We start from the raw sequence: 20,204 nt of genomic DNA, 5'->3' as shown, positions 1-20,204 counted from the left end.
AAGCTGTGTTACTGTTTTTTTTTCCCCCTTCAAAAGCCCAGTTGGGTCAGCCTGGCAGGCGGTACAGTGACAGTCCCTCTGGACGGAGGGTGTTTGATGTCCCCTCGACAACAATCTGCCTCCGCTCCGCTGCCATCTCGGTGATCATCTAGAATGCCTGGCCGCAGGGGCGTCACACTGGGGGGGAAAAAGTGGGACTGAGTTACTAGGGCCCAAGGTGGAGTGGCCTTGATTATTTTATACTTTAGCCATTGAAAAATAGCAGATATACAAGCTCGCGGTGCCGCGCTGCGAGCTTGTAGATCTGCTATTTTTGAAAAGACGTGAAAATGTGTGCAAATCTTTGTGATTTTTTTTAAGCGAAACACGAAACTAAAATTTTGAGATGGGGGTCAAATACATATAATTTTGGGGGTCCTTCACATGAAAAGGTTTGAGCACCACTGACATAGAAACATAGCTTTAAAAAAAAATAGCAGATATACAAGCTTGCAGCGAGGCACTCGGTGCCGCGCTGTGAGCTTGTATATCTGCTATTTTTCAATGGTTAAAGCACAAAACGATGCATAATGCGTTCCCATTCAAGGGGGGGCCACAGTGACTCCTTGTACCCAGGGCCCAGAATTTGGTGTGACACCCCTGCCTGGCCGCACTCACTCACCGTGTGTGAATGATGCAGATCTCTGATTCGATTGTGTTTGTCTCAACCACAGCAATATTAAAGTGGTTTTGTTTTCAACAACCTTTTTCACATCAAGGAGGTCCGTTATTATTTTTTGAGCCACGGACCACCGTTTGATGACATCTATATAGCCTCTCAGAGCCAAAACAACTTAGAATATTTGGTTATCGTTGGAAGATTCCATGCTGTATTATTGATCAAAATAACAATTCTTCTACATTCTCTAATTGTTTTCCCAATACATTAAATTACTTTTTTTAGAGCTAAAATGAAACCAGGGTCCATTTGGTTTCATTTTAAACTCTCAGGAGTTTAAGAGCTATAAGGGTTGCATGGTTACCAACTCTCCATCATTTCCACCTGGAAGTTACCCTCTCAAGGACCACTGCACTGGTGGTCTAGCTCTGGTCCATTGCGTTAGTGGAGTTCTATGGACAAGAGCTATGGTGGTCTCCGGACCACTAGTTGAAAACCACCGAACATCTAGTAGGCCTACCCCCTCCTCCTTAATAATAATAATAAAATCATAATGAATTTGCACTGTATCCTAATTACGTAATTAGCCATACTGATGACAGTAGGTTAGTATTATCTCTTGACAATTAAATTGTCAAGAGATCAACAAATTTTGTTGATCTGTGAGCCCAGTCCACCTGCTATTTGCAGAGGATACAGCACAGTAAGTTCACTGACACAAGGTCAACTAAAAGGATAAAGGTTTTCTCAATTCATACAACATCGGATGACAGACAAACAAAACACAGTATGCAAAACATATCCCTATATCATCAAGGTCTCACTGCTAGTCATCAAATTATTGACACAAAACTAAAATATCCATGAATTCAAGTCCCCTGCATGCATGGGGTGAGTAATCAATAGAGAAAGAATAAATAAAAAGAAAATAAATTGTTGAAATATTAGACCTTGAATGTTTAAGCACTTTTATTTTAATAATAGAAAAAATAAAAAAACAGTTGAATTATAAAAAAAATAATAGTTTGTAAAGAGTGACGACCAGTGGCTTATAAAGGTAATTGCCATATTCATAATATTTGATAATGCAGAGGCGACACCCAGCGGTAAAAAGAAGAACTGTTGTTTTAGTTAGATTATGCAGGCCTATATAATATTATGTCCACAATTCCATGCTGTATTGATGTTGATACCATAGGAGAGATTAAAATTTTGAGAGCGTAAAATGAAACCAATGGGTCGATCCATTTGGTTATCAACTCTATCATTTAGCTGGGGTCGGGACCACCTGGAACCCCCTCAAGAGTGTTGTGTGTGACTGTGACTGTGTGTGTGTGTGTGTGTGTGTGTGTGTGTGTGTGTGTGTGTGTGTGTGTGTGTGTGTGTGTGTGTGTGTGTGTGTGTGTGTGTGTGTGTGTGTGTGTGCGTGTGTGTGTGTGTGTGTGTGAGAGAGAGAGAGAGAGAGAGAGAAAGAGAGAGAGAGAGAGAGAGAGAGAGAGAGAGAGAGAGAGGAGAGAGAGAGAGAGAGAGAGAGAAGAGCCATCCTCCAGACACACACCTTTTTATAAAGACATCTTTATTCATGGTCATGACATACAAGAAGACAAGACAATACAAAACAGACAGTAGCCTAAAATGTGAACACAAAAGAATAGTTCTTTTTCAGCCGTCTTATTTTTTTGAGTCACGAATCGTTTGAATGTGCTCTTCAAACTCAACTGAATACATTAGACTTATGGGTGTGAAATTTGGCCAGAATTATTATTAAATTAATGACCTCATGTCTATTCTTGTTACAATTACTATAGGTAGGCTACTATCCTACAAGTCACTATCTTCTCAAGTTCAAGAGGGATATCTGTGTTATTTGTTCTTTATGTGAAGTAGCCTGGCCTGTGTTGCATTTCTTTTGAAGGTGAGACCAACACATTTTGGAAAGATGTTTCTCGTTTTATCGTTTATAGTATTGACCCTGAAACACACACACGCTCTCTCTCGCTCTCTCTCTCTCTCTCTCTCACACACACACACACACACACACACACACACACACACACACACACACACACACACACACACACACACACACACACACACACACACACACACACACAATGGCATTGGCCAAGGAGATGGCGATGACGTAATGTACTGTAGCCTACTGTATAACATTTGAAGTAGGCTAGCTATATTCTTTTGACAGCATCCTCTCTGTCTCTCTGTCTCTCTCTCTCTCTCTCTCTCTCTCTCTCTCTCTCTCTCACACCCTATCTCTCTCTCTCTCTCTCTCTCTCTCTCTCTCTCTCTCTCTCTCTCTCTCTCTCTCTCTCTCTCTCTATCCAGGTTGTTTCCAGCCAGCCAGCCGTCCATCTATCCCATTACCCACAATGCTCAGCGAGATCGACCACCAAGATGGCAGACGCTATGGATGAATATGAGAAAGAAGCAGGCTGCGTCCCCATTCTCCACCCAGAGGTACGCGTTCCCTGCCCTTCTTTGTTTCTTTGCACGAAAAAAAAGCGCACTGCACACGAAGGCCTTGCCTCCGCGTGTGTGTGTGCGTGGCGCTGTGTTTCTGTGAACTACGAACGAGCGATGCCCCCTGCATCACTAGTGGGGGGCGGAGGGCTGGCAGCTAGCTATAGCTAGCGTCCAGCGGCGTCAGTTCACAAAAGCCTAAGGTATGGCAACATGACACCAGTCATGTTGCCATACCTTAGCAACAGGCACGATGAAAAGTACATTTTATTATTTCCCCCCGTGTAGCCAAGGTATGGCAGCTGCCATAGCTTGCCATACCTCAATTGACGCCTCTGTCAGCGTTGCTAACGCTGCTAGCCTCTTGCTGCATAAACACTGGGCAGATGTTGTTGGCTAACGAACAGCTAAATATGCTAGTCTGCGACTAGGAAGGCCATTCAGGCATCTGAGCTAGCATTTAAGCCAACAGACAAGAATAATAATAATAATGGCTTAATTGAAAGTTGACGATTTAATATTAGAAACATGCAACTAGCTTGATTTATTTGTAATGTTATTCCAAAACACATCCGTGAAAATGGCACCCCCCCCTTCTGCTGCTCAATGTATTCAGGCAGTTAGCTTCATTGCTAAATAACACATTAATAACATATTTTGATATGTCGCCAATGCTGTCACTGTCATCTTCAGTGTGTGTGTATATGATGATTAGCTAATGTAATATGTGCTGCATTTATGATGCACCATTTGCACCTCCAAGAAATGCAGCAGCAGCTTTTAATTAACTGCACGAAAGTAGAACCTGAACTCCATGATAATCTTTATTTGATTTATTGATTTAAGACTTATTAGAAGTTTGCATAGAAAAAAAAGTACAGTTTCATGACGGCACAGTTCACTGGTACAAGGTCAACTAAAAGGAGAGCATAGGAAAGCACTTGGCTTATTTACACAGGAAACCATTGAAGAATCTCATATAACATTGAATGACAGACGGATAGAACACAGTACTATACAGTAGATATGGTCAGGAGAAATAATAAATAAAAAATATATATATACAGTAGGTAAATACAAAGAAGGGTCAGGGGAGGGTAAGGCTGGGCTAGGTTTGTTATTGCCAGTTGTGAACGGCTGCCGCCTGTAAGTGGTTTTTCAGGGCGATTTTAAAGGATGCTAGCCTAGGGAACCACACTCCTTTAAGGCCTTCGGTAAGGCGTTCCACATTTTGGTGGTATGTCGCAGACTCGCAGATCACCTACTATATATCTGTTAAACAGTGATGGTAGTGACCGATGCTCAGGATTGGGTGATTTGGTGTGTACAATTGTAATTGTTTTTTTTTTGGACAACATTAGAGTATAAATAATATAAGTATGCAACACATGGTATCAAAACCATCCCTGGCATAATGTGCATTAGCATTAATCAAAATGGGTTTCAATGGTTTTGTAAGTGGCAGGTTGTGTGAGGGTTAGTCGGGGTCAGGTTTCTTCTCATATTTGGTGTCAACTGTCCATCCTCTTGAAGTGATGGCAAATGTAACAGAGGAGCAGGTGTTATGTGTTGCGGACAACTGCAACCAATAAAGAAATCATGGGGAAGTATTTCTCTTGACTCTCTAACAAAGATAGTGATACATACATGATGGATCTGTAATAATTTACCAGTTGTTTAACAACATTGAGTAAAAAACACAATGCACATTATTTAGCACCAAGAGATGAGATGATTTTGTAGTGTAACTCGAAAATAGGGAAATTGCACTGAACCCAAGATTCTGCAATCTGTATGTGGAGTGCAACAAAGCTATAGTATAAAGGAAATTAGCCTATCAAAGGTAGCCATTAGGGAGGGCTTTCTTAATTACTGTAGGGTACCATCTGTTCTTGCTCTTTTTCATTTTGTCTTTAGTGTGTGTGTGTGTGTGTGTGTGTGTGTGTGTGTGTGTGTGTGTGTGTGTGTGTGTGTGTGTGTGTGTGTGTGTGTGTGTGTGTGTGTGTGTGTGTGTGTGTGTGATGTGATGTTTGAGAAAGCTCTGCCAAACTTAGACCAGACTTATATCTAAGCTAACTGTTGGAGACTGTAATAGAGACCCATTGCCACAACTGTCTCTCTGAATGTCAGGGTTTTATGACTAACAACAAGCTGCCCAGACAGTAAAATTGTTTAGCCCTGGCCTGGACAGATGATTGTTTACATGTTGTTGTCAATGTCGCTGCTGCTCAGTGAAACTTGACTGAATTTCTCTTTATCCAGGGTGATATTGTTTCACATTCTTGTTTGTGTTGCACTCATCTGGGCAACAATTAGTCAATATAGATCCTACCCATTAAAACCGGGAATGCATCTGTGTCATTTTAGATTTTAGCGGTGGCCATTCTAAAATAGCAGATCTGCAAGCTCTACTGATCTACTGTACAAGCTCGCAGTGCATCTCTGATGTCGCAGCCTTGTACATCTGCTTTCTTTGAACATTATACATACTGTATAATGCCTCAACTAACGTTAATCTGATTGATTGACTTGATTGATTTTATTAGCAGTTCGCATTTGGAAAAGCACAAGACGGTACAGTTCAGATACAGGATTTAAACCCAAGAAAGTACTATGGCTTGTTTGCATTGGGGTCCTTTCTACTCATTTCATTGAGACATTAAAAGACAGACAAATATACAAAAATATTATGAAAAACATCTTAGAACAGTCAGAAATCAACAAAAAGTACAGTACAGTAAACAGGTGTGTGTGTGGGGGGGGGGGGGGGCTTTGTCTTTGAATCTTTACCGGGTCCAGTTTCGAGTTGCAGCCACCTGTAAGTGTTCTTTCAGGCCGTTGATGGGGCATTCCAATTTATTTTTGGCATGGCAGGAGAACAAATTTAAGCCTTTGTTTGAGACAAATCTGGGTTGAATCATGTGATTAGTGGAGCTGCCTCTGGTGTTGTGATTGTGGACGAAAATCCAGAGTATTATATTAATATACTGGCTTTAAATTGTTACAAAGGATCACCTGCCATGATGAATCTGCATTCTGCACTCGCACACAGCAAAATCCTGAGTGTTTATTTAAATCAGTGTAATGGAATCAAAGCGTTCATTTGGTTCCATTCCATTTGTAAACAAACTCGTAAGTTGAATTAACCACTTAAACCCTATATACTGTACATACGTCATTGACATAGTACCTCAGTATAGCCCCTCTCTTTTTTTTCTTTGGGGAAAAATGGTCCATCTACAAGCTAGATTATAGTCAGATAATAAGAGCTTGTAGATCTGCCATTTTTGCTGAATGTGCGCCCCAGAATAGGGACACTAGGGTTCATGTGGTTAACACTAACAGATGGCAACAACTTCTCTGAAAGACCATATTCTCCTCAAGGCAACACGTGTGGCCTTGTTCATAAACACACCTCAGCTGTTGTCTGTTACCCGTCACATTGTAGCTGGGATATGATAAGTCTGGCTATACCGTGAACCAAGTCAAAACATTTTCCAGCAAATGCTCCAGCGACTGGCTGAAAAGTTATTCTGTTTTTTCAGTGTGGTGGTATGAATCTGGGTCATGTCTAAGACTGTACTGAGAGAGGCCTGAGAAATAGGCCTACATGCTGTACGAGGCATTCGAACACAAGCAGCTGAGGTTCAGACACGCACACTGTAAACTCTTCAGTGTTCATTTAACTCTGTGATACTGTGCAATACTGCAAATGAAACCAAATAGACCTTTTAAGGGTTCATTTGGTTACATTTGTAAAATCTGTTACAAATGGATATCCTAAGTATAAATGTGGCTAACACCGATGATTTTACTGTGCACTTGTACCCTGAAAGGCGTGCCATACATACTGAACATGCCTCATTACAAACAAGAATGCTATGTTGTTGTTTTTTTGAAAGATATGTTTTTGGGGCATTTATGCCTTTATCGATAGGACAGTAGACTGACAGGAAACGGGGAGAGAGATGTGGAGTGACACGCTGCACACCCAGCAAAGTTGGTCCAGATCGGGACTCGAACCAGCGACACGCTGTCATGTGGTATGCGCCTGGACCGGGAGGCCAGCGGGCGTCCCAAGAATGCTACGTTTTACTCAATATAGTTGTGTATGAGAGTCCTCAGCGCGTGACCTGATTTGCAAATGCAAATTTGTGTGTGCGTTGCTCTGTCTTTCTCTCCCAAATGAGGTGCAATTTGAGACGGCAAAGAAGAGACTTTGGTGCCACATTGAGGCATGCTCTAACGCAAAGATGTGTTCATTGTAGTTCCTTCCCTCATAACGGACACTTTTCTCAATCATTGTTCTGATACATAAAGGTAAACTGGAATAGTATATTAGGCCAGCCAACAAAATGGCCCTCATTTGAGATTGAATTTCAGATAGTGACAGTCAGCGGCAGCTAGCTGGGTCCTTGCTCTTCTCACTGGTCTCAGACCTCATTTGGCTGAAGGCAGGGCACAATTCTAGTTAGTACAATCTGAATGGCAGTAGCATGTTACTTTTTGGCCTTTGCTACAATGGATATTAAAACATACCCCAGACATTTTCTTTGGGCCCCAAAAATAAGTTATTAACGTGTGTGTGTGTGTGTGTGTGTGTGTGTGTGTGTGTGTGTGTGTGTGTGTGTGTGTGTGTGTGTGTGTGTGTGTGTGTGTGTGTGTGTGTGTGTGTGTGTGTGTGTGTGTGTGTGTGTGTGTGTGTGTGTGTGTGTGTGTGTGTGTGTGTGTGTGTGCGCGCGCGCATGTACATAAATATTGGAACTACCAAACAAAACTTAAAGACCTTGTGAAATGGCTTTTTTTTGGGGCATTTTATTTTTAAGTTTCAGTCTGAAACGCAAGCCTGTCTGTTTCTGAACCAATCAGAAGGGACCATCAGGCGATGGGACGGCCCAATGTTTGTGTTTGTACTGTAGCTTCCATTAGCCTGCAAACGGCAGGCAGGGACACGGCTAGTGGGCCAGTTGTACACAATGTTTGTTACCAAGTTGCTTATTATTCCAACCTATAATGTTTACAGATGCATATTGTATTGTGGGTTAGGGTTAGTTACAATGAGTAATACATAGTTTGGACGTCATCTTGAATGAGATTCAAAATTGTAATTAAAATCAGCTGTGTTTGGAGGAATGTGCAGCAGCAATGGGAATCTGACAGGTGAATCTAATCAAGGTTCATTTATATTCAAGAAGACCTGTCTATGTCATCACGCAGCACGTTTCTGTTCACAGGAAATAATTAAGAATGGGCTATTTAGGGACTTGATATAAAAATACACAAAAAGTGTTTATTTTCTACTTTTTTGGCATCTAGTGTTAGGAATGCCCATATGATTACCACGGTTAAGCTCTAAAAGTGTAAAAAATGTATTTTTCATTTCACTAGGTCTTTAAGATTGGTCTATGACATATGATACAGTTTTCCACAGAATAAATTGGGAATTTAATTCGGTCATGGCCACTGCTGTCCAATATTCTTAGACACACCACACACCCCCAATGAGTGCTCGCCATATGTCCAGCTGAATAGCTCATATTGACTAAAGGCTGCCTGCTTCACTGCACAGATGAGAATCCAGCCAACCGAAAATCAATGGCTAGTGAGAAATAGATAAAACATTGCAATGGATAATGTTATCTGTACTACTTATATATTCCCAGTCTGCGAGCATCGACAAGTATGACTTGCCTAATAACTAAGGTATACAAAAATAATAATTTTCTTGGCACAATTACAACTGCGATTATGAATAGCACCAGCAGGCTTTTTAGATGGAAGGACAGCAAGGTCTGTGCCTGTGGTTGTTGACCTTGAGGTTAACTCTTAAGGGTCATAGACCCAGGGCTTCCTCTACAGCAGGGGTTCCCAAACTGTTTTGTCCCCATAAATATATTTTTAAATCCGAGGCACCCCTACATTATAATTTTCACTCCCAGCACCTTATATTTATAGCATATTGTCGTTGTCGGGTGGAAACCTTGTATCTCCAAAACCGTTCGTTTTGTATTTATCATCTATAAAATGTACTAAACTAGTGAAAACAGCAGATCTACAAGCACACAACGCCTCGCATCTTCCTCCACACAGCTGATTCAAATCACTAAACAAGCACACAGTAATCACCATGCAGAGATTCAGGTGTCACAGGCCCACAGCATTCACCAGGTTCTCATTCACCAGCGTCGGCAGGTTAGCATTTCACCAGGTTAGCATTCACCAGCATCGGCAGGTTAGCATTCACCTGGTTAGCATTCACCAGCGTTAGTTTTACTGAGGTTGTTAGGGTTAGGGTTAAGGTTAGGTTTAGGTGTATCTCCGACCGTCCCTCAAACTTTCGTCACCTCCGTGCAGCCAATCGCAAGCTTCCGCTGCCTTAACCCAGTTGCTTTTTTGATACACTCGGACTGAACGATCTGCAAAAAACACTCTCCCCACCATGCACACTTTCAGCATTCTCATTATGTTATGCATAAGCAAGTGATATTTCTGGAAATGTCTAGCCTACTGCTCTAATACATCCTTTATACATAAGCTATTACTAATTTAGACATAATTAAAGTCTCATTGTATCCTCTAAGTTGACCATCAGCCTAGTGAGCATATAATTAACAGCCCTCAACCTTTTGTTACATCGAAGTCAAACTAAGGGCTTATTTCAGTGGGATGTAGAGGTCTTCGGACCTGCCCGAGATCCGAAATTACCCGCGATCCGAACCGAACCGAGCCGGGTAACGGGGCCGTTTTCGAGCTTTTACCGCGGGGCGGGCCGGGGCCGGGGCCGTCTGCCCCGGTTCCCCGGGTATCTCCTGTTACCCGAGTGGAGCCGAGACAGGCCGAGATTGAAGTGAAAGTGAACGCAACAACTGCACCAAATAGATAACGCCACACGATGGCACTAAAGATGCAGCATGTAATCTGTTGCATTGGTTGTGAGAACTGAGAAGTAGAACTCACTCAGTCACAACAACACTGACTGTATCAGTTGGATTGTTATTATTATCAAAGATATTAACGTAACGTTTTGGTTAACGGTTTACAATGGAGTTGTCATTGCGTGTTGTCATGCTCTGCAGAGCAAAATGGACACTCAAAGCAGAAAGATATAATGAACAACACATGCGACAGAAAACGATAGCATTAGCATTCGCTAGCCAAAGAAGAAGGAATAAAAACATGGATTTATTTGTATTTACAAACTGTCCGCATTGACTTACTGGTCTGGGAAAAGATCATCTTTTGGCGAGAGCGAGAGGCACAGCGCCGCTGACAGCAACAGCAGCACCGTGGCGACGTTAGGTAAGAAATATGTCTGATACAACTCTTAATATAATAACGTTGGCATTCTTTCATTTCGGGGCGACAGGTTCGGGTCTCGGATCTCTCGTTCTGCTCGGGTATCGGATCCAATTTTTCTAATAACAGGCGGGGCCGTTCGGATCGGATCCATCACGTCTCGGGGCTGATCGGGTAACGGTTCTCAAATTCCAAATGATAGACGGGGCCATATGGGTCCGGGTCCATTTCCCCCGGGTCCTTTTGGGTTCGGGTAGTTCAAATTGGACCCGTGAAGACCTCTAGTGGGATGTCTAAATGTCTTATGTGTGGATTGGAAGTCATCAATTTGTAATTCGCCCGTTATTAGACACATCCTTTCGTACAAAAGTACATTTGCAATGTCTCAGGGCGCTGTTATATGCCCACCCACGCACACATGCACACGTTGCATACCCTACCACCAACCACCACACACTAGAGATGTTACCGATCAATCGGCAATGGATCGGATCGGGCCGATCAAAGCGTGATCGGCGATAATCGGTGGTTTAGATCAAAAGGTAAATTCACCGATCCGATCCGATCGGTGCATCCGATCAAAGCCGTATTATACAGTGCTATTCTATCTTTCAGTCTGTTAATAAACATGTCTTTAATATGACTGAACTCAACCATCAGCTCTTGGATGCCCACTTGAGGCCATTTTGGGGTATTGATTTCCACTGTGCTGAAGGAATAATTAGTTACTGCTATGATAATAAATACATAGTAATGCTGGTAAATAACTAAGGCAAATATATAAATTAATTCATGAGTGAATTAATTAATTAAAGTTAAAACATTAACATTTAGAAAATATAAATAATATATAAATAATAACTTGATCGGATCGGTGATTGATCGGTATCGGGTGATCAAACTTTTGTGATAGGTGATCGGTTCCAAAAAACCTGATCGGACCATCCCTACCACACACCCCAGCCCCACTCCACTTCTCTGTGATGTAAGAATTGCTGGCTCAGCACATCACACCAGGGTTCCCAGTGAAACTCAGAGAGGTGAGATGGCAGTGCTGTGCTTAGGGATGGAACGATAAGCAATATTATCGTTTATCGTGATAAACTTGATACAATCTTTTTCTTTCACTCTCTACCAAATCTTTTTGCCAAAAATAGCCGATTCACGCAACGCGCTGTGAGCTTGTTGATCTGCTATTTTTTGGCAAATGTTCCACCCCAGGATAATGGATGTTGGGGGTATTTGATTAACGCCATAATATCGCAAATCGTGATATCTTTGGTCACAATAATCAAGATACCGGTATGACATTTTTATATCAAGAAGGCACGCACCTAGGTCCTAAGGCCAACCACAAAGCCCCTTTCTGTCAAGTCTTTCTCCAGGGGCTTTTTAGCTGGTTATTCATCATCACATGCATACAAGCTACCTTTCAGCTAGAATTCTAAAAAATCAATCCATGCTTTAAGATGCAGGATATAACAATAATTAATGAGCTTGTCGTGAGTCATTAAATCCCTACTACCTGCCTGGGAACTTAGGTTCTTGTTTGCAAAGCATGTCAACTTTGGAGGCTGTTGTTAAACACTTACAATTCCAAATGACTAAATCATCCAAGTTCTTAATTCTGTTGTCAACTTTGGTGACTGCTCTGCAGTCTGAAGACTTAACCCTTCACTAGCTTAAAGGAGGCATACAGACCAAAATAGGACCCCCCCCCTGAATGACAATGTTTCCCCAGACCTTCTTACCTGGTTAGGTTGATATGCCTCAATTCTGCCCCTGTTCTGAGATTTGTAGAATAGTCCCCACTGCTAAAACGGGCGTATCACCTCTATCCAAAAGCGCACATTTCGGCCGCTTCAAAAGATTTTTTTTTTAATGAATCGTCCAGAAATGCTTCCTAGACATACCAGACACGCTGTTGTAGCCTGTGAACGGTTAATAGCCTGTTTACCAGGGTTAAGGAAAGCAATGCTGCCTCGAGCTCTCGCGAGATTTCGCGAGACTTCCGCTCTAGCTCTCAGAGCTGAGGCAGGAAGTGGCCGTGCTCATTGCTTTGTTTACATCAATGCACGGGGCATCTCGCTAAAACAGATTTTTTTGTTTGGAAGCGGCCGAAATGTGTGCTTTTGGATAGAGGTGATACGCCCGTTTTAGCAGTGGGGACTATTCTACAGATCTCAGAACAGGGGCAGAAATGAGACATATCAACCGAACCAGGTAAGAACGTCTGTGGAAACATTCTCATTCAGGGGGGGTCCTATTTTGGTCTGTATGCCTCCTTTAACCCTCCCCATCACACACACTCTTGTGCTCCATGTTCTCTCCGATTTTTGCTGATGTCCTATTTTACACAGACACAATCCTACCCACTCTATTTCCCTGCCATAGGCTGCATCAGTTCAGTGTGCAGTCTAGCTTTATATTACTGCCACTTTCATAAAATGGGAACCATTTTTATTTTTAATCCCTCCATTAACGGTGTCTCACTCTCAACCAAATGACTTGTAATGTAATGATGCTAATCCCAAGCTAGAGTGCTAGAAAGCAGAATAACATGCAACGGTGCCTTCTGACAGAGTGGTTCTCACTTCTCAATCCTGACATGAGAAGTAGTCGTACTCAACCTCAGTATCCCCTACTCGGTACTATTGTTGTACGGTTTTTCGGTGTTTCGGTTTGATACAGTGTTATAAAATGTTGACGGTCTCGTAAGCCAAAACCGAAAACCGTCACGTGACATGTGCGCCGCCGCCGCATCTGCCGTGTTTACAGAAGCAGCAGAAATCACTCCTGAAGAAGGAGACAACGGAGATAATGGTAGCAAGCCAAGTAGGCTAACAGCTGGAGGGAGACCTGGTCTCTAAAGAAATGCAACAGCTGTAACCAAATAAAGAAGCAAGGCTTAGCTTGAAGCTAAACACAGTGGATCTACAAGCTCACAACACGTTGCACGGTCGACGAGCCACAAGCTTGTAGATCAGCTATTTTTTTATGCCTCTCCTCAGGCTCCAAGGCTAAAGGAACGTGGCTAAAGCGCTAGCATGCTAACGATTTAGCCACGTTCCTTCAGGAGGAAAAACAACAACAAACATAGGCTAAAAGTAACAATTATGTAACGTCACTGCATCGATGCAGAACGGCACGCGGATGCATCGCAATGCAAGCAAATTGTCTTTATCTAAAACTTTTTAAGAAGTCCTCTACTCTCCATCACTGTTTACTATGCAGTGTGTGCGGTGTGCGCTAGACACAGCACCCAGCCAGTACGCACTGCAGCCAGGCAGGCAACAACGGGAGTCGTAGAGTTTGTCAATCTGTGGGTCGAGACCCCAGAGAGGTCCCAAAATGATTTTGGGTGGTCCCCAAATGATTAACTTAATGTGTAACATTGTTTTCTCACTCAACTGTAAAAAAAAAAACAACATACAGTGCATTGAGGGTTTATATTGTACATGTCTAAAGTGACAACGTAAGGACTTTTTTTAACCTCTGAAATGACAAATTAAATTGACTTAGGCTATTTACAATTTATTTTAGTATAGCCCAATAGTATTTACTGCATTTTTGTGGGTAAACCACTTTTGTATCTGGCTATCTGCTTTATAAATAAAGCACTTTGAAACTTTTTTTTTTTTTTTTTTAATCACGGTAAAATCTATAAGATTGTAAAACCGTGTAAAACCGTGTACCGGGGTTTTGGGGGGGGGGGGGGGGGGGGCATAAACCTTGGTTTAAAAAAAATGGAAACCGTACAACCCTACTCGGTACCTCTGTGTGTCCATTGGGTTTCCCAATGCTGGGCGCCAATTGATTAGAATATGTGTTTAAACCGCAAGTGTTTTTCACCGATCAAGAATGGATGCTAGGCATTTTGTGTCTTCCAGATGCACGCAACAGTCAGTGGACTAATTGAACATGATACTTGTTGCTGCTGCCGTGTGTGTGTGTGTGTGTGTGTGTGTGTGTGTGTGTGTGTGTGTGTGTGTGTGTGTGTGTGTGTGTGTGTGTGTGTGTGTGTGTGTGTGTGTGTGTGTGTGTGTGTGTGTGTGGCTGGCTGAACAGAGCTTGACTTCAGGACTCTGCTATCTCTCTTGCCTTTTCTCTGTTGGACACAATCACAGGAAAGCCATTACAGTTAGAGCCTAAGTATTTAACTGTATACAATACATAGGCGCCGTAAGTGATTTTCTTTTAAGTGTTAAATAGCTTTGATAGTAATCATTGCTATATAGAGCTTTCTCAGCTCTTTAGCGAACCAAAAATGCATTTTAAGGTCAGCAGCATCAGGATAATGTGTACATGATAAGCAAGTGAAATTGGAAGTAGTGACACAAGAACTTTGAAAACAAATGAAAACTCTAACCCTATAAAATTGAAGCTGATGAATGGGTTCTCTCTCCTGACTGGCAGAAATTGTCAACCCACCTTAATTTCAGGCCGGGAACACATTTTGCTGTTTGGGAGGGGCTTACAGTACATGTACAGTATGTAGCAACATATTTGTTTTGTAGGCTAATTTCTGATTTAGCCCTATAAATAGGTTAGGCCTAAATGGGTTAAAAAGTGTTTTCTGTTTATTTAAAGAGATGGGGAGAAAGCTGAACAAGCACTATGTATAGCAATTACTGTCAGAATATACAGTATAGCTTTAACTTTTAAACAAAACGTTGTTGTTTTAACCAAAAATATCACTTACAGTACTGTGTGCGGGCGTCACGCAACAAAGTATAAAAGGCATAAATCGTCACATTTTGCTGTGACAATTACTTTAATTGTTAGTCAATTATATTTGCTCTACTTTATTCAGCTCTTTTCCCATCCTATCTCCCTCTCATCCCTCCTTCACTGACGCGTGTCTGTCCCCTCTCTTCAGGAAATCAAGCCCCAGAGTCACTACAACCATGGCTACACTGAGAATGTCGGCCGCAAAAACCACGTGGACGACTACAGCACCTGGGATATCGTCAAAGCCACGCAGTGAGTGGATCGTGTTTGTTGGTGTGTGCGTACTAGGGCATTGACGACTTGTGATTTTTGCAAGTCGACTCGACTCAGTAAAAAGTTGAGTTGAAGTCGACTTTATCGTTTGATGACGTCATCACATCACACACGACCCCCCAATTATTTTGGGGGGGTCCCCAGATGATTAACTTAATGTGAAACATTATTTTCTCACTCAATTGTAAACAAACCAACATAAAGTTTAAGTGTATAGAGGGTGTCAGCACATTTCTAAAGTGCCAATTTAAGGACTTTTTAATACATCTAAAATGACAAATTAAACATTGACCAAACTGTCAAATATATAGAGGCAGAAATTGTGAGAATAGCAGATCCACATGCTCACAACGCCTCGCATCGCGAGGCGTTGTGAGCATGTAGATCTGCTATTTTCACAATAGGAAGTTTTCTTTTTTTTTTTTTACTTCGACTTTCGACTTTCTCTGGTGGGAGTCGACTTGTGTAATGAAGTCGACTGAGTCGTCTTGTCGACTTTTTCGTTAATGCACTAATGCATGCATTTACGCACTGTACGCACATGTATGCTGAGAGAAATAATTTGAAAGGAGGTTATGCAGGGTGGGTGTGGCCTTGTGGTTAGTGTCCGCCCTGAGATTTGGAGGTAGGGGTTCGGGTCTTAACGTAGACTCTGAAAAATGGGAGCCAGTGGCTCCTTGCTTGGCACTCAGCATAAAGGGTTGGATTGGGGGGTACGTCCCCGTGTCATACTAGCGTCATGTCCAGGGGGTGTACATCAAGCTGCCTCATGCTCCTGACCGATGGGCCTCATGGCTCGGCAAGGCTACTTACTTATGCAGGGTGATTTGATTCCTGACTTGTGAAATCTTGAGAGCCCTTTATTACATATAGTTGTCTGTGTAGGGCTTTTGTTGCATAGGTGTGTCTGTGCACTGTGTCCCCTCCTTTCTTTCCTGGAAAGTGTCAACCTGTGTCAAGTGTTTCCTTATCGCAGAACTAGCTCTGATTATTTCAACTTCATCTTTCTGGCACAATGCTCTGTGTTCAGTCTAGGTGTGTCCAATACACTTACTGTTAGGGAGTGCTGTATGATATTGAAGCCAAGGACTGGGCGAAATAGGCAAATGGCAAACAGTTAAAAATGGCACATCTAGGGGCAGCCATAGCTGAATGGGTAGGGACGAGGGAGAGGCCGCCTACAAAAACAGAAGGTCCCAGGTTTGAGCCCTGGCTCGGAGATCAATATGACCACCTAAGCGGAGTCGGTCGGTGTCAGCTTGCCACCATTGGTGTGTGAATGTGGGAAGTGAGGACGCTGGCGTCGACTGTTCGCCGCTTCACTTAACAAATGTATGAATGAATGGACCGCTGTAAAGCGGTTTGAGTTCGCAACTTGCTTAGAAAAGCGCTATAAAAATGCATCCATTATTATTACATTATCTATTTATTTATTTATTATTATTACTTGTAATGGAGACCCCTGGTACCCATATACGGAGATCCATGTACTGTATAGTGTACATGGAGATATGCTGTGAGACCCCCAACATGCTTACTCAGTTATTCGTTATGTGAAAAAATAGCCGCGTGATGTCAGAGCGGCAAACTCATAGACACACTGTGGTTCCCCTGACACATCACTGACATCACAGGTGACATCACATGTAACAGTACAGTGTCAGGCGGTGCCCAGACGGACGGACGTATTCGGACAGGCTGTGCCGGTTCTGATAGTAAACTGCGACCCACGGTCGCAATTATTATTATTATTCTTTTTTTAAATTATTATTATTATTATCCCATTCAGGCCGGAAACACATTTTGCTGTTTGGGAGGGGCTTACAGTACATGTACAGTATGTAGCAAATATTTGTTTTTGTAGGCTAATTTCTGATTTAGCCCTAACTATAGGTTAGGCCTAAATGGGTTATTATTATCTGATCGCAAACAATCCTTGGCCATGACATATGTCAGATGCACTGAGAAGAACTACTGAGGGTCTAAAATGCAATGCAAAGAGCAAAGTGAATACATTGCTTTTGCAAAGATTGCAAATTGCAACACCATCTGAAGTTACTGTACTCCTCGCTGTTTGAAGATACTACATTGAACTGTCCTGGAAGAACGTGTAGCAGTGACGCGTTCTGACAGTTGAGCCTGATGATGCACGCTGGTGTCGTGCACCAAACAGACCAGATCTACAAGCTCCCAGTGCTTCGCAGCACAACGCATTGTGAGCTGGTATATCAGTTGTGGGGCTGTCACGATTATGACATTTTACATGACGATTAATTGTCACTCAAATAATTGCGATTAACGATTAAATTGTGTTTTTGTTGTTGACAATTATATTTCTGTTGGGTTTTAGGCTTGAAGTTGCAAATGGTAGATATGACACATAACCTAAATATACAAAAAAAATTACTAACATATTTGACAACTTTATACTTAAAAAAGAACATTGATAGTGGAAATAGCCGATCTACAAGCTCACAACGCTCACAACGCGTCGCATAGATCTGCTATTTCCACTATTTTTTACTTTAAAAAAATATATAAACATTTTTCAACATGTGATTATGTCAAATAATTGCGATTAGACTATTATGTAATAATTGTGACAGCCCTAATCAGTTGTGTTTGCTGCAACTATAAATCAGGCTTTACAGTTGCATGTCTTCCAAAATGCATTCAGGTCCATTTGCCCATTGTTGCATATACGGCCATGAGGGAGGAAGAATCCTCTAAAACCTTCCATCATCCACTCTCACATTGTCAACGTTTATTCTCCATTGGCCTGGCGTACACCAGCTACCAAATGCATCTCAGCCTCTCCTTATAGAGGGAGGGGGTCTTTGCATCTTAGATTGACGACCACACGCCCCCTGCAAGCCCACATAAAAGGGGAATTGATGCCCAAGTTGTGATTCAGTCCTGGGACGTTTTCTAACCGACGGCAGCAGAAACGTCAGCCTGAGCTAAATCCCCCAAGTCCCCAAACAAATTCCACTCTCCAGTTGATGGGTTTCTTCTGCTGGTGGGGTTTTTGAAACAAACATACGCGCTCCCTGCAAGTGGAACTGACTTGCAAGAGCAAGACGAGACAAAGAAAGTGTCCTCTGTCTTGTTATTAGATCGGATGTGTAATTTATGCTGTTTTGATTCAAGGGTGTGATTATCAACTGTTTGTGCCCAGATAACTCTGTGTGTGTGTGTGTGTGTGTGTGTGTGTGTGTGTGTGTGTGTGTGTGTGTGTGTGTGTGTGTGTGTGTGTGGTGTTATATATATAATATATACTTTAAGCTATTTTTTGATCTGTTTGGCAGGTATGGTATCTTTGAGCGCTGCAGAGAGCTGGTGGAGGCCGGATACGACGTGAGGCAGCCAGACAAAGAGAACGTAACACTCCTGCACTGGGCTGCCATCAACAATAGGATAGACCTGGTCAAGTGAGTCACATCTCTCTCTCTCTCTCTCTTTCCCTCTCTGTATGGATCAGGAATTCCATTAATATTTCCACCACGGAGGCCTTACTTGCAATTCTGATCTCAGCCGTCTTTTTTTGTTCTTTCTCAAAACGTGTTTAGCTCACGTTTGTGACTTTAAAGATTTGCTTGTCTCTGCTATGCTGTGGTTAAATCATCCTGTCACTGTAGTCGTCTTGGGTCTCATGGCTCTCCGCTCTTTTATGACGTGTGTGTGTGTGTGTGTGTGCGTGTGTGTGTGTGTGTGTGTGCGTGTGTGCTGTGATAATGTTCTAATCACCCCCAAATGTAATAACACTGCCCAAGCCAGTGGCCAATTCCCTTAGTAAAAGTGTGTAAGACTGTGTAATATAGAAGCGTAAAACCCAGTATATTCACTCTCTGCTCAGCCTATAGGACTATTGCTGCTCCATAGTGTTCCAATTAGCCTGTTCAAATCAAATATTTGTTTTCTTGAGTATGATTTGCAATTGGTAGTTATGACTGCAATATGTTGAGAAGCATTGGCCCTCCCACAGCTCTTTGGACAAGGGAATGATGGCAAGAGTTAAACCGAGTAAAGGGCTGCAGTTGAAATTGTAACTTGTTATTGTGAAAGGGCAAATATCCACGGAACATTACTCCACACATAGAAAGAGCTGTATTACTCCCATTAATGAATAATTATGAAGTTGTCCCTAGCGCCCAATAATAGAACACACATTGTCAACATTAAAATATGTGTTTTATATCGTATTAATCATATGTAATTGTGTTTCTCATCACAGGTACTACATATCAAAAGGGGCCATAGTGGATCAACTGGGAGGGGACCTCAACTCCACACCACTGCACTGGGCCACCAGGTAACACACAGGGAATTACAACTATGGTCTCTATGGAAACAGTGACAGTAACACCTGGACCGAACCCGCCATGACATTCTTGACAAAGAGGTCTCAGACAAAAATTAGAGCATGTGTAGAATTGGCATTGAATTGGGATGTGGCTTGACCACAAATATATTGATATGACATCACATCACGTGGGGTCTTTGAAGTTTCAAAACCAGCATCAGAAATATATAAGAGTATGTAAGCAAAGATCTCACACAAAATCGGGTGACGGCAGACATACGTTGTTTCCAATATTGTCTCCTTTGCGTTTTACTTGATACAGTTGATATTAAACGACAGTATGCGATCAGCTTCTTCACAAATGTGACACCAATGTTCAAGATAAAGAATGTGTTACAATGGGGAAACATGACTGTTTCGTAAACATTTATTTTAAACACTATACTATACATAGCCTGGGCTGGG

The 20,204-nt window shown here is 42.2% G+C and overlaps 1 protein-coding gene across 1 annotated transcript in view; it reads left to right on the top strand.

Moving 5' to 3' along the window:
- Positions 1-3,069: 3,069 nt before the first annotated feature.
- The window catches only part of zdhhc17 (zDHHC palmitoyltransferase 17), a gene marked incomplete at its 3' end in the record, with an annotated part of 57,315 nt that continues 40,180 nt past the window's right edge, over positions 3,070-20,204 (top strand). The window contains exons 1-4 of the mRNA XM_080753942.1: positions 3,070-3,133; positions 15,312-15,415; positions 18,745-18,867; positions 19,671-19,748. Of these exons, the coding sequence (XP_080610068.1) occupies positions 3,071-3,133; positions 15,312-15,415; positions 18,745-18,867; positions 19,671-19,748 (368 nt within the window). The 5' untranslated portion in view covers position 3,070. The remainder of the gene's footprint in view (positions 3,134-15,311; positions 15,416-18,744; positions 18,868-19,670; positions 19,749-20,204) is intronic.

Source organism: Nannobrachium achirus, assembly GCF_963921795.1.
Source record: "Nannobrachium achirus genome assembly, chromosome: 23".
Classification (NCBI taxonomy): Eukaryota; Metazoa; Chordata; class Actinopteri; order Myctophiformes; family Myctophidae; genus Nannobrachium; species Nannobrachium achirus.
The sequence above is the reverse complement of the archived record's forward strand: the minus strand, read 5'-3'. Positions and strand labels throughout refer to the sequence as shown.